The sequence below is a fragment of the Macadamia integrifolia genome, chromosome 9, assembly GCF_013358625.1.
Source record: "Macadamia integrifolia cultivar HAES 741 chromosome 9, SCU_Mint_v3, whole genome shotgun sequence".
NCBI classification, from domain to species: domain Eukaryota; kingdom Viridiplantae; phylum Streptophyta; class Magnoliopsida; order Proteales; family Proteaceae; genus Macadamia; species Macadamia integrifolia.
This window is the reverse complement of record NC_056565.1, coordinates 2,066,645-2,085,559: the sequence shown is the minus strand read 5'-3', so window position 1 is coordinate 2,085,559 and position 18,915 is coordinate 2,066,645. Positions and strand designations below refer to the sequence as shown.

Genomic DNA, 18,915 nt, shown 5'->3' with positions numbered 1-18,915 from the left:
GGACATGCCTTAGCTTCTACATATTGTTCCTTCTTTTTTCCTGGAAAATATTCAAAAAAAAAAAAAAAAAATGAGAGGAGCCCATCAAAAATTGGGAGGAGAACCAGATCTATCACCTTGGACTGATCATCTGCAATTGAAACAAACCAGTCTACTTATTTTCATCCAAGACAACAACAACAATAACTAACTTAGCCTTTTCCCTACTAAATGGGGTCGGTTACATGGATCCACGATTAAAAAAATAATACCACAGGAAAATCCCACCTACAATCAGTCGGAAACATGGATCGCCTAAAAATGTGTAGTGTGAAAGACCCTCCATAAGAGCTGATCCAATGGAATTTTCAACTGATCAAAATTTCTGGACTCTCTTGAGCAAAGGTGCCAACAAATAATGGCAGGACATGACAGTTGGACATGCCTACTGCTTATTGAATGTCCCAAGTACTAGACCATAAGCTCCAAGCTTCAGGACAAGACTCTGCCAGATTAGTGATACATTATCCTCATACAAGCTGCATGTACTAGGAATTTGGTAGTCTCTGCTCCCTTGCTTGTCAATAGTAACAGAAATTGTGTTTTTACCCTCAACCACTGTCTGATAGGAAATTTTCACTTACCTAGGGATCTTCATGCACAAAATCCTTTTATAGCTATGCTAAATTGTACTGAGCTAACGGAGAAAACTTCTTTGGATGCATGTCAGACCCAAGAATCAGATCAAAAGACATTGATAGGTACCTCAAGATTGCAATATCCATCAACTGCACGAGATCCTTCACTTCCTAAGCATTTACATTTGTTCAAAGTCTTGGATACCACATATTCTGATCTTCTATGACCTGAAGACATTGATTCACAGTAGCATAGTTTTGGGATGAAATTTGATACAGGACCTGGATAGGATAATGGAAGCGATCTCTCCACTTGAGAGTCTGTACAAATCCAATAATATTTCCACAAACCCCTCTGTAATCGGCTCCCTTAGACTGGGATGGTTTGACCTTTCCAATTGCTCTTTCCTTTCTTTTTCTCATTTTGTAACTTATGTTCACCTCCAAAATGGACAGATTTTGGGGGTTGATGATCTTTTCCAAACTATAATGTTCTAAAGTTGCATATGAATACATGATTAAGCAATAGGGCACACTTTTTTGTAGGCGAGTTACACAATCTATCACAAACCTAGACAAATGGAGTAGAGATCAATTTTTGCATAATTATCTATCTAAGCTATATGTTTTTATTGTTTTAATTTACATTATTGTGTATAACAAATTAGCAAAGCCTAGTGTACACCATCATTTGGCATACACTAGCAAACTTGGGTTAACAGCGCAAGTACCATTTTGGGTGTTCTTTTTGTGAAAAATCAGACAACCCTTCCCACCCCCTCCTCCACCAAAAAAAAAAAAAAAAACTTTCTGGGTGGTCAAAACCATGGTTTCCACATGGCCCATAAAAAGTGTGGTTTCCCCGAAATTTACTAGGTTGAAACCCAAGATTTAAAACATTGCTGGTATGCTAGCGTCCAAACCTGTTGATACGGCTATCGTTCCACTTCAGAAATTGGGGCCAATGATGTGAGGAGCTTGCAGATGAGCATCAATACAGTAGATTAGTAGTGAAAATCATTTATCTTACTGTTACTAAACCAAACATATCCTTTTTGGTTGGAGCTATTAGTGAGTTTGAGAAATCATTTAAGAAGGCATAGTGAGAGGCACAACCTATTGGTATTGAGGTGCCTTAAGGTTGCTTTAGGAAAAGGGCTCATTTACAGACTTGATAAGCATATTTATTTGGTTGGATATTTGGATATAGATGGGAATAGATCACTAAGACAACACATGTCATGGATATATATGCAAAAGGTTAGAGAGGCCAAAGTTAAAGACGCCTTAATAAAGATGAAGTTAGACACCGGGTCCAGATGAGATACCAATTGAAGTGTAGAAGAGCTTCGGATTATGTGGGGTATATTGGTTAACCAAGCTATTTAACAATATTTTAAGCACAAAGAAAATGCCAAATGAAATGGAGGAGAAGCATTATAGTTCCGATCTACAAAAATATGGTGATATATAGAACTGTAGTAATTATAGAGGCATAAAACTAATGAGTCATATTATGAAAATATGAGAAAAGGTTATTAAAACTCATCTAAGAAGAAAAACTACCATCACGAAGAACCAATTTGGTTTTATGCCAGGGAAATCCACAAAAGTAGCTATTTACCCACTCAAGAGGCTTATGGAGATATTTATAGCTCAGAAGAAGGGCCTCCATATGGTCTTTTATTGACCTAGGAAACTCTTATGACAGATACCCTAGAGAATTAATCTGGCATGCACTAGAGAAGAGAAGGGTCTCAAGTAAATATGTGGATATAATTAAAAACATGTATGAGAGCGTGGTGACTAGTGTTAGAATTTTGGGAGGTCAAAGTAGTGAATTGATGAGCACATTTATGTGTGAAATTTAGGGTAATAAAATATGCATTTTACATATTTAGAATGGAGTTACCTTGGGTTTTACTCTCTTTTTGTCGGTTTTATATTTTCAAGGCTTTAAGGACTATCGGGTGCTATATCTCCAATTTTACACGAAAAGATGTCCTATTTCTTTTTATGGTTGCGAAGAGGACGAAATTTTGAGCAAGATGGACGTGTTCCATTGCAAGTACACATTCGTTTGGTCAACCGTACAAGTGAATATTCTTTTCTAGTTAGAAAAAGAATAATGAATCAGACCTGAACCGAGATGCAGAACCAGTCCATCTACAGTTGGTCCAAGGGTATAAGGAATATTCTAAATGCCAACAAGGATTCGATGGACCACATCCTTAAGTGATTGAAGATTCGCTTTTGGTAACAACTACCTAGCGTAGTTGGTGAGTTGTGGTGTGCAAAATCCCTTGCTTATTAGGTCTCAAGTTTGAACATCTTAACTGCCATTTTGTTGAGGTTTTTATTTTAGAAGATTTTCTCTTTCTTGCTCATCACTCAAAGGAGGTCGGCCAAACGGTTTCTTAAGCAAGAGGAGAGAGAAATAAGGAAATAAAGAGAAAAATAGAAAAAGGGGAGAAAAAATAGGAAAGGGAAAAAAAAAGAAAAAAAAATAATTAAAAAAATTGTCCAAGATGCTGCCCACGTTTGAAGAAGAGAGAAAAAAAATAAAAAAAGAGGAAAAAGGAAGCAAAATCTTTGGAGATTCCCAACTTCCTACAATTCTCTATCTTCTCTCTCCTCCACCTCATCAACAAGATAAAAAAAAATCTATTTTTTTTTAGAAGCTAAAATCGTTAGCTTTTCTCCCCCATTCTCTATATAATAGAATTAACACAAGGGGAGGAGGCAATTCATTCTTCTTCTAGGTTTTTTTTTTTAGTTGCTCTATCTCTTTCTCTAGTTTTCTCTTTCTCTAGCTCTAGTTCTAGGTTTATGCTTTAATCACTTTGAGTGCTTTGTTTGCTTTGTTTTGTTTTTCCTTTTCTTTTATTGAATTCCTGAGAAGAACAACTTGCAATAATAATTGTATCCGTGGAGGTCGCCATGCCTCACAGTATGATAAATACAAGTTTCGCCCTGTATAGTTGTGGGTAGTTTTATTTTGCATGAGTGTTAGGTGGGTACGTAATACTAAGAATCGGTTAGAAAGAAGAGATCCAACAAGTAGTGATCCTATACGTTTGCTCTCTTTAAAACCTTTCAATATGGGAGACTAACATCAAAACTCTTCACCTAAATCTCTAACAGATAGGTTTTACCTTGCTAGAACAGCCCAACCTTTCTGCATAGTTCTACCACAAGCCGAGGGCAATAATTTTGAACTCAAATCTCAATACATCACTATGTTGCCCCACTTCCATGTGTTGACCTCTGAGGGTGCATACCTATTTCTAAGGGAATTTGAAGAGGTATGTGTTCTAATTAAGATCCAACAGTTTTCTGATGATGTTGTTAAGCTTAGGTTTATCACTTTTGCATTAAAAGACCAAGCTAAGAAGTGGTTGTATGGGTTACCCACAAATTCTATAACCTCATGTGAACAGTGCACAGTTGTTTTCCTTAAGAAGTTTTTCCCAACTCACAAGACCAATAAGCTTAAAAGTGATATCCTTTAGTTTAGGCAAAAGCCTAGTGAGTCCTTTTCCAAACTTATGGATAGATTCAAGGATCTACTCAAAGAATGCCCTCACCATGGCCTAATCTTATGGCATTTATGTCAAATAATTTATGAGGGTATTGATTACCCAACTAAACAAATGATAGAGTCTATGTGCCCTGAGGGATTCACATCCTTTACAGAGGAAGGAAAGGCATGGGAATTTTTACTTGACTTAGCTGACAAAACCCGTGAGTGGGAATCAACCCAAGAGAGTGAAAGAACCATAGGAGTAAAATGATATTTTGTGGATGGGATAGTAGCCAAGGAAGCCCATTTGGATAGCCTAATCAAGAGAATTGAGGCTATTCCTAGAGAGCCATCATCAGTTAATTTGGTTAAGATTTGTGCCTGGTGCCAGTCCCCTGGACATGTCATAGAAGAATGCCCCAACACCTCTAGGGGCACTTCTAATGATAGTGTTAATGCCTTATACCAGAATAATCCATATAGTAACACCTACAATCTAGGATGGAAAAATCACCCAAATTTCTCTTGGAATTAGGGTAACCAAGCAGGGCCTTCCAATTTCCATAATCAAGGTCAACCTGGACTCCAAAGGCCTCCCTTTGCACAATAATCTTTTTCCCAAAATACTTTTCTTAGGTCAAATGTAGGACCTCAGGCTAGTTTTCTTAAGGCCCCTCTCCTATCATCTTATCAATAACCTCTTGGGTTTACCAACACTGGAGAGGCAAGTAGAATAAGTGACTTGGAAAAAAATATGGCCCTCCTCATGACAAGTCATCAAAATCTTACGAGAGAACTCACCCAACTTGTCTCAATTATGCGTGAGAGGGAGAAATGAACTTTACCCAGTCAACCAGAGCCTAACCCTAAGCATCTTCAGCCTGTTAGTTCACAAACACCAACTAATGCACCACTGAATATAGTACAAGGTCAAACCCAACAAGGGCCCCCTAACCAATGTAATGTTGTTTATGCCCTTAGGAGTGGTAGAGTACCAATAGAGCGTTCCTAAATCTTCCCCATTTATTACTCCTGTTAACTCTCCTTCAGTTGAGGACACAAGTGTGTCTCTTGTTCCAGGTTCATCTGATGAACTCAAAGATTCTTTTGAAACTAAAGATGATTTGGTTGAGGAAACAAAAAATGATTCTTCTGAAAAAGGGAAAATCCCTAACAGTCCTTATATTCATCTTATCCCATTTCCTAATCGTTTGGTACACAAAAAGAAAACTGCTTCCATGGATAAAATTTTAGAAGTCTTCAAAAAGGTAGAAGTGAACATCCCTCTTTTGGATGCCATATCCCAAATCCCTGCCCATGCAAAGGTACTGAAAGATTTGTGTACTCACAAACGTATCACTAGTGTGCCCAAAAACGCGTTCTTGGCAGGTAGCATTAGTTTCATAATTACTCAGCCTATAACAGCCAAGTATAAGGATCCAGGGAGCCCTACCATATCTTGTGTCATAGGCAACATCTACATTGAGCGTGCCTTACTTGACCTTGGCGCAAGTGTGAATCTTTTACCTTACTATGTGTACAAGCAACTTGGATTGGGAGAATTGAAAGCCACTGGAACTACTCTTCAGTTGGCAGATAGGTCTGTTAAGATTCCTAAAGGGATGGTTGAGGATGTCTTACTAAAGGTGGGGGAATTTATTTTCCCTATTGATTTCATTGTATTAGATACCAAGCCCTTCTCAACCAAGGATGAGATCCCAATAATTCTAGGAAGACCATTCTTGGCTACCAGTAATGCATTAATCAACTGCTATAATGGTTTCCTAAGATTATCTTTTGGTAACCAAACTATTGAGTTTAACATGTTTAGGATAGGCAAGCAACCACATATGGAAGAAGAGATCAATATGCTTGAGGATTTTCTGGATTTTTCTGATGATTTAGTTACCAACTTTGATATTGATTTTGATTCAGAATTCCAAGAGTGTATGGATGAGTTGGATGATGATAGTGAAAATTTCTTTTCTGAAGTCTTGAGCCTTCACACACCTGTGGAGCCCTTAGGACCCCTTTCCAATCCATTCCCAAACCTTCCATAGTTGAGCCCCCTAAGCTAGATTTTAAGCAGTTGCCATCTATTTTGAGGTATGCTTTTCTAGGGCCTGATCAGACTCTTCCTGTAATAATTTCTTCAAATTTGACTTCTAGCCCGGAAGAGGAGTTACTTAAAGTGTTAAAAGATAATAAGGAAGCCCTAGGTTGGACCATGGCTGATATCAAGGGTATAAGCCCTTCTATTGTGCAACATCATATACATCTTATGGAGGATTCCAAACCATCCACGGAACCCCAAAGAAGAGCCAACACAGTGATGATGGAAGCCATTAAGAAAGAGATCCTAAAGTGCTTGGATTATGGAATAATTTATCCTATTTCTGACAGCCAATGGGTAAGCCCAGTTCACGTAGTGCCTAAGAAGTCTGGTGTGACTGTAGTTTTTAATGCCAATAATGAACTAATTCCAACCAGTGTTCAATCAGGGTGGAGAGTGTGTATAGACTACAGGAAACTTAATGTGGCAACCTGGAAGGACCACTTCCCATTGCCATTCATTGACCAGATGTTAGAGAGGTTAGCTGAACATGAATACTATTGTTTTCTTGATGGATATTCTAGCTATAACCAGATCCCAATTGCTTTAGGGGACCAACATAAAACCACTTTTACATGCCCATATGGAACATTTGCTTACAGGCGTATGCCCTTTGGGCTTTGCAATGCCCCTGCTACGTTCTAACGATGCATGATGAACATTTTTTCTGACATGGTCGAAAAATTCTTAGAAGTTTTTATAGATGACTTTTCAATTCATGGGAATTCCTATTCTGAATGTCTTCATCATCTTTCTTTAGTTTTGAAAAGGTGCATATCTAAGAATTTGGTTTTGAATTAGGAGAAATGCCATTTCATGGTTAAATTTGGTATTGTTTTAGGCCATGTAATATCCAAGGAGGGAATTAAGGTAGACAGAGCTAAAGTGGATTTAATTGATAATTTACCACCTCCTCAATCTGTTAAGGACGTCCGGTCTTTTCTAGGGCATGCGGGCTTCTACAGAAGGTTTATTAAGAACTTTAGTCAGTTAGCCCGACCTCTCACTTCATTACTTGCCAAAGATCAAACTTTTGAGTTTTCTAAAGAGTGTCTAGAATCCTTCAAACAACTTAAAAAGGAGTTGACCAATGCACCCATTGTTCAACCACTTGTTTGGATTGAACATTTTGAATTGATGTGTGATACTTCGGATTTTGCTATAGGAGCGGTTTTGGGTCAAAGGATTACTAAGTTGCCCACTGTCATTTACTATACTAGTAGGACCTTAAATGATGCACAACTCAATTATACAACCACTGAAAAAGATTTTTTAGCGGTTGTGTTTGCATTAGAAAAGTTTCGGTCTTACTTAGTTGGTTCACATGTGGTGGTGTATACTGATCATTCTACTCTCAGATACTTAGTTCAGAAGAAGGATGCCAAAGCCCATCTCATTAGGCGGGTTTTACTTTTACAAGAGTTTGATTTAGAAATTAGGGATAAAAAAGAGTTGAAAACCTAGTTGCAGACCATTTATCCTGGTTTCCCAATTCCTTGATTGTCGATTCTCCAGTCAACGAGAATTTTCCAGATGAACAATTATTTGCAATGTCCAGTGAACCATGGTTTGCTGACATTGTCAACTTCTTAGTTTCAGGTGTGACTCTGGATCACTGGTCCACCCAAGATAAGTATAGATTTCATTCCCAAGTTAAGCACTTTTTCTGCGATGATCCTTATTTGTTTAAGATATGTCCGGATCAGATTATCTGATGATGTGTTCCTGATCATGAGTAATATTCTATTCTCTCTTTTTGCCATTATCATGCATGTGGTGGACACTTTGGACCTAAGAAGACTACCGCAAAGGTTCTCCAATGCGGATTTTATTGGCCCACTCTTTTTAGAGATAAGGCTTGTCCCGCCTGCCAATCTTTTAGCCGTATCAATAAGAGGACCATAATTCCCCTCAACCCTATTTTGGTAGTTGATATCTTTGATGTATGGGGCATCGATTTTATGGGACCATTCCCTAATTCCTTTGGGAATTTGTACATACTTTTGGCCGTTGATTATGTTTCTAAATGGATATAGGCCATACGTTGTAAAACTAATGACCATAAAGTGGTGGTCCAGTTTCTAAAAGGGAACATTTTTTCCCGCTTTGGTGCACCATGTGCAATAATTAGTGATAGGGGTACTCATTTTTGTAATCGGCCTTTTGAGGCCCTAATGAAAAAGTATGGGATCACCCATAAGTTATCTACCCCTTATCACCCCCAAACTAGTGGCCAAGTGGATGTGTCTAATAGGAAGATCACACAAATCTTGGAGAAAACTGTTAATCCCAACCGTAAGGATTGGTCCCTTAGGCTCATTGATGCCTTGTGGGCCCATCGGACTACATTCAAGGCTGACCTTGGCCAGTCTCCCTACCATTTGGTGTATGGGAAAGCCTGTCACTTACCAGTTGAGTTGGAGCATAAGGCCTTTTGGGCCATCAAGAAGCTCAACTTTGATTTGTCTGATACGGAATTCATCGTAGGCTCCAACTATCTGATGGAGGAACTTAGGAATGATACCTATGAAAATTCTAGGATTTATAAGAAAAAGACCAAAGCTTTCCATGATCAGCACATTCTGCGCAAATCTTTTACAATTGGTGATAAGGTCTTATTGTATAACTCTCGATTGCATCTTTTCCCTGGTAAGCTAAGATCCCGATGGGATGGCTCGTTTATTGTCCATAATGTATATCCCCATGGGGCTGTGGAGATTTTGAATCCAGGAACATGGGTAATTTCAAAGGTTAATGGTCAACGTTTGAAACCGTTCATCGAGTTTCCTACTACTGATAGTGAAGAGGTCATGGATCTCCATGAATCTCTTTACACTGATGATTAACTTTTAATCAAGCATGATCCCTTGCATTGTCTTCGTTTTTAATTCTTTCCATGCATTGAGGACATTGCATGACTTAAGTGTGGGGGAGGGAAACAGTTTTTGCTTTTTCCACTTTGTTTTATTTGTTTTTCTTTTTGTTTTTTTGAGCTTGCTAAAGGATGAAGTCCTACTTTGGCTTTTGGCTAATGACCATTCGGTTGCTTGATGTATGAAAATAAAAGTTTTGACTAAGGTACCCATTTTGAAAGTATAAAAACCCTGTTGAAAAGAAAAAAACAAGCTTGTGTCTTGAGATGGGACTTTCTTTTGAAAAATAAGAGACCCTTGTTTTTTGGTGTTGGGCCAGATATAAGTCTGTGGGTTCCTTGTACTTTTGATTTGGAGTTGAGACATTCTTTTTAATTTGGCATGAGTTGATAAATGCACAATTTTAAATGAAATGTGAAATGTGGTATAAAAAAGAATAAGAGTTGATTCCCTTGGAACTAAACAGGGCATTGGCCTCAGGAAGCGTGGTGTCTTGATCGAAATTCCTAGGGAGAAAACTTTTGAAAGAACTCTAGCATCACTTTCTTTGTGGGTATATGCAAAAAGCGAAACTACATAGTAACTTGGGTGTCTGGTGTTTCCTCCAGCATGTCATTCAGGCCAAAAGTAATGGAGTAGAATAGAGTTTATTAAACGAAAAAAGGAGAAAAAAATGTGCAAATGTCATTACTGCTTGGTAATATGTTTTGGTAAAAAACACTCCAAGCCTTAGTCATTGGTTTCCTATTTCTTTACAAGTGGTTTTACCTTAAGATAAGGATGTTTTGGAAGAGACGAGGTGAGTTCCAAATTAAGATATATGCTAGTGCCTGGAATTGATAAAGGGTAATAAAAGTTCAAGTGTGGAGGTCCCTTGTAAGAAAAATTATCTTTTGCTCCGGATCTGTATGGGCCTTACCTTTAGCCAAGGTTGGTATTTATTTATTCTGAATTTTGGGTGTTTATTCACTGCAAACACCCATGAGACACAACTCGTCAACTAGGGGTCACCTAGGGGTTTAAAGGCTTGTTGCACATGTTAAGTGCAACCGTGATTCCTACGAAAGTGAGTTAGGTTTTTTGTTTTTATTTTGCTTGAGGAATAACAAAGTTTAAGTGTAGGGGAATTCTGATGAGCACATTTATGTGTGAAATCTAGGGTAGTAAAATATGCATTTTAAATATTTAGAATTGAGCTACCTTGGGTTTTACTTTCTTTTTTACAGGTTTTATATTTTCAAGGCTTTAAGGACTATCGGGTGTTATATCTCCAATTTTACACACAAAGAGGTTCTATTTCTTTTCATGGTCGCGAAGCGGATGAAATTCTGAGCAAGATGGATGTGTTCAATTGCAAGTACACATTCGTTTGGTCAACCGTACAAGTGATTGTTCTTTTCGAGTCAGAAAAAGAATAATGGATCAGAACTGAACCGAGATGCAGAAGCAGCCCATCTGCAGTTGTTCCAAGGGTATAAGGAATATTTTAAATGCCAACAAGGATCGATAGACCACATCCTTAAGTGATTGAAGATTCGTTTTTGGTAACAACAACTACCTAGCGTAGTTGGTGAGTTGTGGTGTGCAAAATCCCTTGCTTATTAGGAGGTCTCAATTCGAACCTCTTAATTGCCATTTTGTTGAGGTTTTTATTTTAGAAGATTTTCTCTTTCCTACTCATCACTCAAAGGAGGTCGGCCAAAGGGTTTCTTATGCAAGAGGAGAGAGAAATAAGGAAATAAAGAGAAAAATAGAAAAAAGGGAGAAAAAATAGGAAAAAATAATTAAAAAAAAAAATCGTCCAAGATGCTGCCCACCTTTGAAGAAGAGAGAGAAAAAAAAAAGAAGGAAAAAGGAAGCAAAATCATTGGAGATTCCCTACTTCCTACAATTCTCTATCTTCTCTCTCCTCCACCTCATCAACAAGATAAAAAAGAAAATCTTTTTTTTTAGAAGCTAAAATCTTTAGCTTCCCTCCCCCATTCTCTATATAATAGAATTAACACAAGGGGAGGAGGCAATTCATTCTTCTTCAAGGGTTTTTTTTTTAGTTGCTCTATCTCTTTCTCTAGTTTTCTCTTTCTCTAGCTCTAGTTCTAGGTTTATGCTTTAATCACTTTTGTAATAGCTTTTTATGTCAATTAATGCAAGCACTATTTTATTCTTATTCAACATTTTATGTTTATGATTTATGCAATTGAGTTGTAATTTTGAAAGTTATAGTTCTAGGCTTAAATCTAAGTGACAAGATCACGAGCCGTGGAGCATCTTTTTTTTTTCAAGTTCAAATTTTTTTTTCAAGATTTGTTTTCTCTAGTACTAGAAATTTCAGATTTGGTTTATTCCAGATCTAGTTTTTAGTACTAGTAGTATCTCAAATCACCTAAGCTTTCGAATTCAAGCATTGATTCAAGCAAGTAGGCTCATTTAGTAATCTTCTCTCTCCCCCTCTCATTCTCTCTTCTAACTACCCTTTATTTCTTAATTTACGATTTTAATTTCAGTCATTACATTATTGCTATCCCTTTCCCCCAAGGTTCATGGCTAGTGTATGTGTTGGCTTTGCCCCTCCTAGCCATAGAACTATCAATTTATTGCTTTTATTTTAATTGTCTCCCTTTCCCTTAAGCCAAATAGAGTAACCCTTGTAAGAGTGACTCTCTGGTCAAGTAGGGAAGCTCATATTATGATGTATCCCTCGGACTAAGTTGAGAAACCTACCTGTGTGTCTCTCTCTACCTTTATCCCCTTTCTTTTACTTTATTTTTATTTCAGCATTTTTTCCTTTATTTTTTTATTTTTTTTCTAATTGCGTGGGTTGTTTATTTTCAGTTATTTATTTATTTAATTTTAGGGTAATTTACAGTGACACCCCTTAGAGAATGCCATTATTGTAAGAACACCCCCTCTGTTTCACCAAATTAGACTCGGACCCCTTATCGTCAGTCGCTGTTAAAGAATATATTTTTATGTTGATATCAGCTACTATATTTTATTTTAAATACCGAAATACCCTTACCAAAAGCAGGGGTGGCGTCATCCTCATTGACGGTGAAACTTCGTTGCTCCTCCATAGGGATCAGATTATTATGCCTCCAAACAGGGGCGACAGGGGCATCTTCTATCGCTGAAAGCATCGCACGAAGCCACGGGAGGGTCCTGCTGCCAATGAGATAACCATCCCAAGATGCTCGAGGCTCATCCCAAGAGTAGCGTGGATTGGCGAAGGACATCCAACAAGCATCCGGAGAGAACCTCGGATCAATATCACAAGATCTCCGTCCAAAGCCATAATCGGCGATCTCCATGGCTGTGGCTCTTCCGCCACCATCTCCCTCCAACTATGCCGATTGTCAGAACCTTGTTTTCATGGCACCTGAAGTGGCAAAATAGAAGTATGCGTCTGTATCTTTCATTTTTACTGCAAATCTTTATCGGAGCTTCAAGCCCAAGGAAATTAGGCTTGCATGCACGTTGTTTTCTTTTATAATTTTCGGGTGTAGGAGAGAGGTAGCTGAGGAGAAGAACCTCTAAAAGCCCTCTTTCTCTCTCTCTCTCTCTCTCTCTCTTCATTTTCTTTCCATTTCGTTACTTTCACTCCTGAAAGTGAATAAACCCCAGAAAAAAAGGAAGGAAAATTTCGATTATTTCGAACAGGTTCGAGAGGAAGATTTCCCTGTATTTCTTCTTCTTCTTCGCCATGGCTACGAGAAGGCGGACATTGCTCAAGGTCATTGTTCTTGGAGACAATGGGTACGGTATCTTTATATTTTTCTTTTCGCTTTCTATGGGATTCCTCTGGATCTTCAACTTCTTTTCCTCTCAAATTGATTTGCTTTTGTAAATTCTAATGCCTTTTTTTTTTTTTCTCTATCTTTCAGGGTGGGGAAGACATCTTTAATGAATCAGTATCCTTGAGTAAGAATGGGGATCTGCAAGACACGTTCTCTGATTTGTATACTTTCCATTCTTTTTGAATTTTTGTTTTTCGCCAATTTGTCGTTCTTTTTGTTCTAATATTTTTCACCATTTTCGGAGAACAAATAATGAGATGATTACAAACCCTAGCTGCGATTTCTTCTTCTTCTTCTCCTCCTTATCACAAATCAAACAGTTCCCCCCATCGACAAATTGGGAAATAAGAAGAAAGAAATAGATACGGAGACACCACTTTATATATCCAATCGATTGGTATTGGGTTCTTCAAATTTTCCGGCGGAAAGAATTCGGAGGCTTATCGGAGACATCCCATTGTCATCTCCGGTGAAGGTGAGTATAGGTAGGGGTGGAGAGGAATTGGGTTAAAACATGTGTTTTAATGAATAGGGTATAATGGTCATTTTACCTTTTCATTTAACAGTGACAGATGGTAGAGGGTTTGAGTCTAATTTGGTGAAAGAGAGGGGGTGTTTCTATAATACTGACAATCTCCAGGGGGTGGCATTGTAAATTACCCATAATTTTAATTGCGTGGCTTGCGTCATTAAATTCTTAGATGACGAATGGTTAGGACGTTATTTTAGATACATATGTTTAGGACGGTAATTAGAATTAGATCACAACCATTAATCAATACTTTCGTATTATTAAAAGAAAAAAAAATAAAGTGGTTACTCTCCCTGTGTTCGACTCACCCGTAGCTACACTGATCTGTATGCTTGCGGTTACATTTTAAAATCAAAAACATGAATTTCCAATTAAAATTGGGTTACATTAAGGATCTACTTTAAGCCTTTATTTATTTGCGTTTATCATGGATGATTTAACCAAGCACATCTAAGATAAGGTTCTGTGGCGTATGCTATTTGTTGATGATATTGTTTTGATGGATGAGATAGTAACAAGGATTAATGATAAGCGAGAGTTATGGAGATTAACCTTCGAATCAAGACTCAAGATGTTTTAAGATAAGTAAAACAAAAATGGTGTATATGGTGTGCAACTTTAGTTAAAACTAGGGCAGATAATGAAGTGGTGAAACTTAAGGAGCGAGAGATACCACAAAGTGATTGTTTTAGATATAGGGGGTCAGCCATAAACAAGGAGGGTGATATAAAAGATGATGTTTCCTAGAGAATTATAATAGGATAGATGAAGTGGAGAAGTGCCTACAGAGTGTTGTGTGGCTGACTCATTCTTGTAAAGTTTAAAGGAAAATTTTACAAGATAGTCGTAAGACCTGCTATACTAGGATTGTAAGGTTATACTTGGAGAGAGCCTAACATCTCAACATAAATTGTTGAATTTGGACATGTGTCTCAATGTCTGAGCGTAAGCCAAGGATACATGTTTGCCTTAAGATAAGGTGGTGGAGATTGAAAGGAGCTTCATCGAGGTCTTTTACCGATAAAGTGGTGAAGCAGGGAAAGTACCATTGTAAAGGAGATGCTAACATAATGTGGATTGGGATGACTGATTGCATTAAGAAAGTTGCTAAAGAAGTTTTAAGGGTGTCTAAGGGTACTCGAGTAGCCCCTAACGAGACTTGTTGGTGGGATGAAGAAGTGCAAGGGACCATTAAGCTTAAGAAAGCCGGTTTTAAGATTTGGCAAAGGACTAGGGAGGTTGATGATCATAAGAGGTATAAGGCCGCCAGAAATGAGGCAATAAAGATTGTGGGGAAAGCATGGGTGAAGAAATATGAGGAGTTTACAAAAATCTAAATACTAAAGAAGGGGAAAAAGCTGTTTATAAGATAGCTAAAATTCAAGACAGGAAGAACAAAGACTTTGATAATGTTAGATGTATTAAGAATGATGATGGTAGAGTTCTTGTAAAGGATGAAGATATTAACAGGAGATGGGTCTTTTTGCGTCTTATTAAATGGAGACAACACATGGAGGAGTAATGGGAGTACACATCATAACAACACACATCATGGATATGTTTGAAAATAAGACCGAGGTTAAAGAAGCTTTGAGTAAGATGAAAGTAGGTAAGACACCAGGCCTGAATGAGTTGCTAATAGAAGTATGGAAAGATTTGGAGTGTGTGGGGTGACCCGGCTAACCAATTTTCTTAACAAGATTATGAACACGAGAAAGATGCCTGATGAATGGAGGAGAAGTATTATAATCCGACATATACAAAAATAAAGACTATATACAGAGTTGCAATAACCATTAAGGCATAAAAGTTATGAGTCATACTATGAAATTATGAGAGAAGGTCATCGAAGTTTGTATAAGAAAAGAGAATCTAGTGTCTCGAGGAACCAATTTGGTTTTATGCCTAGGAGATCCACGACAGAAGCAATCTACCTTCTACATAAGCTCATGGAAAAATCAAGATCCTACAAGCATATGGTTTTCATTGACCTAGAAAGGGCCTACGACAGAGTCCTCAGCGAGCTAATCTTTACATGCTTTGGAAACGAAAGGGGTGGCCAGTATGTATGTGGACATAATTAAAGACATGTATGAGAGCTTGGTGACTAGTGTGAGATATGTGGGAGATCATGGTTGCTAGTTACCAATTACCACTAGGTTATATCAAGGATCCGCTTTAAGTCCCCACTTGTTTATGTTTATCATGGATGATTTAACCAAGAACATTCAAAGGGAGGTTCTTTGGTGTGTTTTTGCTGATGATATTGTTTTAGTGGATGAAACAGTGGCCAAGGTTAGTGATGAGTTGGAGTTATGGAGATCTACCTTGGAAACAAGAGGTCTTAAGATAAGTAGCACGAAGACGGAGTATATGGTGTGTGACTTTAGTAGCTAAAGGACGGATACTGATGTGGTGAAACTTGAAGCGAGTGAGAGAGATCCCGCAAAGCGCTGTTTTAGATATTTGGGGTCAACTATTAACAAGGATGGTGAGATAGATGATGATGTTTTCCACATAATTAAAGTAGGATGGATGAAGTGGAAATGTGCATCTGGAGTGTTTTGTGATCGACATATTTCTCTTAAGCTTAGAGGAAAGTTCTACAGGACAGTCGTAGGACTGGCTATGTTGTATAGAGCGGAATGTTGGGCAGTCAAGAAGCCTAAAATACACAAGCTGTGTATCAGAGATGCAGATGTTGAGATGGATGTGCAATAAAACTAGGAGAGATAGAGTGAGAAATGACAGGATAAGAGCTGAGTTAGGAGTGGCCTCGATTCAGGAAAAGATCTGAGAATGCCGCTTAAGGTGGTATGGTTATGTTCAAAGGAGGCCTTGGGATCCTCCAGTACGGAGGAGTGATTGGATCCAGTTGGTAGGAGCTAAAAGATCTAAGGGTAGGCCTAAAATAACCATTGATGAGCTGGTAAGGAAAGACATGCAGAAGCTAGGGCTTGACCCTAGTATGACATCAAACAGAGCTATTTGGAGGGCAAAGATCCATGTTGCCAACTACATTTAGGTGGGATGACTCGAAGGTGTTGCATTGCCTTATTTCTTTTCTTTATCCTTTCCCCCTTTTCTCTCTCCTTCCTTTTATTGTTTTCTTTGACAAATCCATGTTGCCGACCCCATTTTGTTAGGAAAAGGCTGAGTTGTTGTTTTTAGTCATAAGACCGGCTATGATATGTATGGGGTGGAATGTTGGGTAGTTAAGAAGAGTAATATAGATAAGTTGGGTGTAGCAGACTGAGGATGTTGAGATGGATGTGCGGCAAAATTAGGAGAGATAGACTAAGGGATGACTATATCGGAGCTAATTTGGGAATTTGCCTGATCTAGGATAAGCTCCATGAAAGCCGTATGAGGCAGTTTAGCCATGTTCAACAAAAAACCCGGGGATGCACTAGCGAGGAAGAGTGATCAGATCCAGATGGAAGGAGCTAAAAGAGCTACAGGTAGGCATAAAATGACTATAGGAGAAGTAGTAAGGAAAGACATGTAAAGTTTAAGTCTTGAACTTAGTATGGCCTCAAATTGATTTGTTTAGCAAAGATCCGTGTAGCCGACCCCTTTTAAGTGGCATGTTTCTAAGGTGGTGCTATGTCTTTCTTTTTTACTTCGATTACTATTTTACACCCTTATGGATCCATTAAGTCGACCCCATTTGTTGGGATAAGGCTGAGGTTTGTTATTGTTGCTGTTGTTGTATTGGGATGATGCTGAAGGTGATAAGAGATCTTCTCATGTTATTGTATATTTTTTGGAGGCAATCTTTTCACATGGAAAAATAAAAAGTAGACAATTGTGGCAAGGTCTGGTGCTGAGGCTGAGTATAGAGCTGTGATTCATATTGCAGCCGAGTCGATGTGGTTGAGATCACTTCTTTAGGAGCTTGGGGTTGCAGTTATTAGAATGTGGATTAGGTTCTTGTACCAGAACCATTCTCGTACAATCCACACACATGGAATCTACCACAAGGCTTTTCTTGTGCGGATTCCATGTGTGTGGATCATTCTATTACGAGAATGGTTCTTGTACGAGAACCTGATCCGCGCTCCGGTTATTAAACCTATAGATATGTTTTGTGATAATCAACCTGCTATCTATGTTGCAAGCGACACATTTTTTCATGAGAGGACAAACACATTGAGGTTCAATTGTAACTTTGTGAGGGATTCAGTGATGAGGAAATTGATTGCCACTACGTTTGTTGCTTCTGCGAATCAATTGGGTGAATGTTTACTAAGCCTTTGTCTTCTGGGATAGATAGTGCTAAGTTGCTAACACCTAACAGTCTTTTATACCTACTGAACATATAGTGGCCACCAAAGGATCCCATTTAAACCCCATGTGAACACACAAAATATCTATGAAAATTTCAAGCTATCAAGAAATGCAGTTATAACCACGTCATTAGAACCATACATTCATTGGACTGGAGGAATAAAGGTCACTTCACAATCATTCTGGAAGGTATCTTATATTCAAGCCAAGATCAAGATATTCTTGCAGCTGGTTTCTTGGTCATTATTCTAGCCCTTGGCTTAAATATTTGTTCTTTTCATTTTCATGTCTGTTTCTTTCTGCATTTCCATTGAACATTTTCTAACATGTATTTGTCCATTTCCCCTGCAATGGAACAGTTCCTTCCAACTGGCAGTTGCATGGATTTGATCGACCCATTTATACAAATATTGTATATCCATTTCCATTGGATCCACCTCGTGTTCCGGTGGACAATCCTACTGGCTGTTACAGGACATACTTCCATATCCCTAAAGAATGGAATGGTATAATCTCTTTGAGTGTACTTTTATTTGGTGATATTATCATTACTTAATTCTGGAAAATGCTTCCTCACTGCTCACGTGTACTTTGTATACTATCACTTCAATTCTTTATCATGCATTTACGTGAAGACTTTAATATCTATAACCAATATTACACTGCCTGTAGTTGCTCTACTTTTGAAATATTTCTTCTGTCTTTCCTGTTAAACATTGAGGCCATTGTTGTATTTCAGCTTTTTGTTGCATATTGGTATAACCATTTTAATATTGTTGTTACTCCTTATTTTTTACCATTGCTCATGTTTATTTGGACATTGGCATAATCAAGTAAATGCCATTGAATTCTTTATTTTCATGAACCTGTGTTTTTTTTTTTTTTTCCGTTAAAAGATCATTTCCATGAACCTGTTGATTCAGTTTTTATATGTCAAAAAGTATCAAATTCAAATATACTATGTGCTATTGCTGTTCTAGATACTGATGTACTTGACTTATCATATTTTAGTGAAGAAAGAAAAGGAGTGACAAAGTCCTGGTTCCATTTATGGGTATTTCAATCGAGATACCCGAACTGGACATTAGTTCGTTCTCCCGTTCTTGATTAGATTGGAATGGAAACACTTACTCGAAATCTCACTTATCAGATTCCATTGTGGAAGACACCATT

At 38.0% G+C, this 18,915-nt stretch overlaps 1 protein-coding gene and 1 non-coding gene across 3 annotated transcripts in view; one reads left to right on the top strand and one right to left on the bottom strand.

The window, feature by feature from the left end:
* The window catches only part of LOC122089230 (beta-galactosidase), a 126,373-nt gene that overhangs the window by 18,954 nt on the left and 88,504 nt on the right, over positions 1-18,915 (top strand). For both annotated transcript variants that reach the window (XM_042658791.1, XM_042658790.1), the window contains exon 4: positions 18,102-18,248. In XM_042658791.1, coding sequence (XP_042514725.1) covers positions 18,102-18,248 — 147 coding nt within the window. The remainder of the gene's footprint in view (positions 1-18,101; positions 18,249-18,915) is intronic.
* LOC122090279 lies at positions 4,106-4,212 on the bottom strand. The gene has a single exon (XR_006143518.1). It is a non-coding gene; the product is annotated as a small nucleolar RNA R71 (small nucleolar RNA).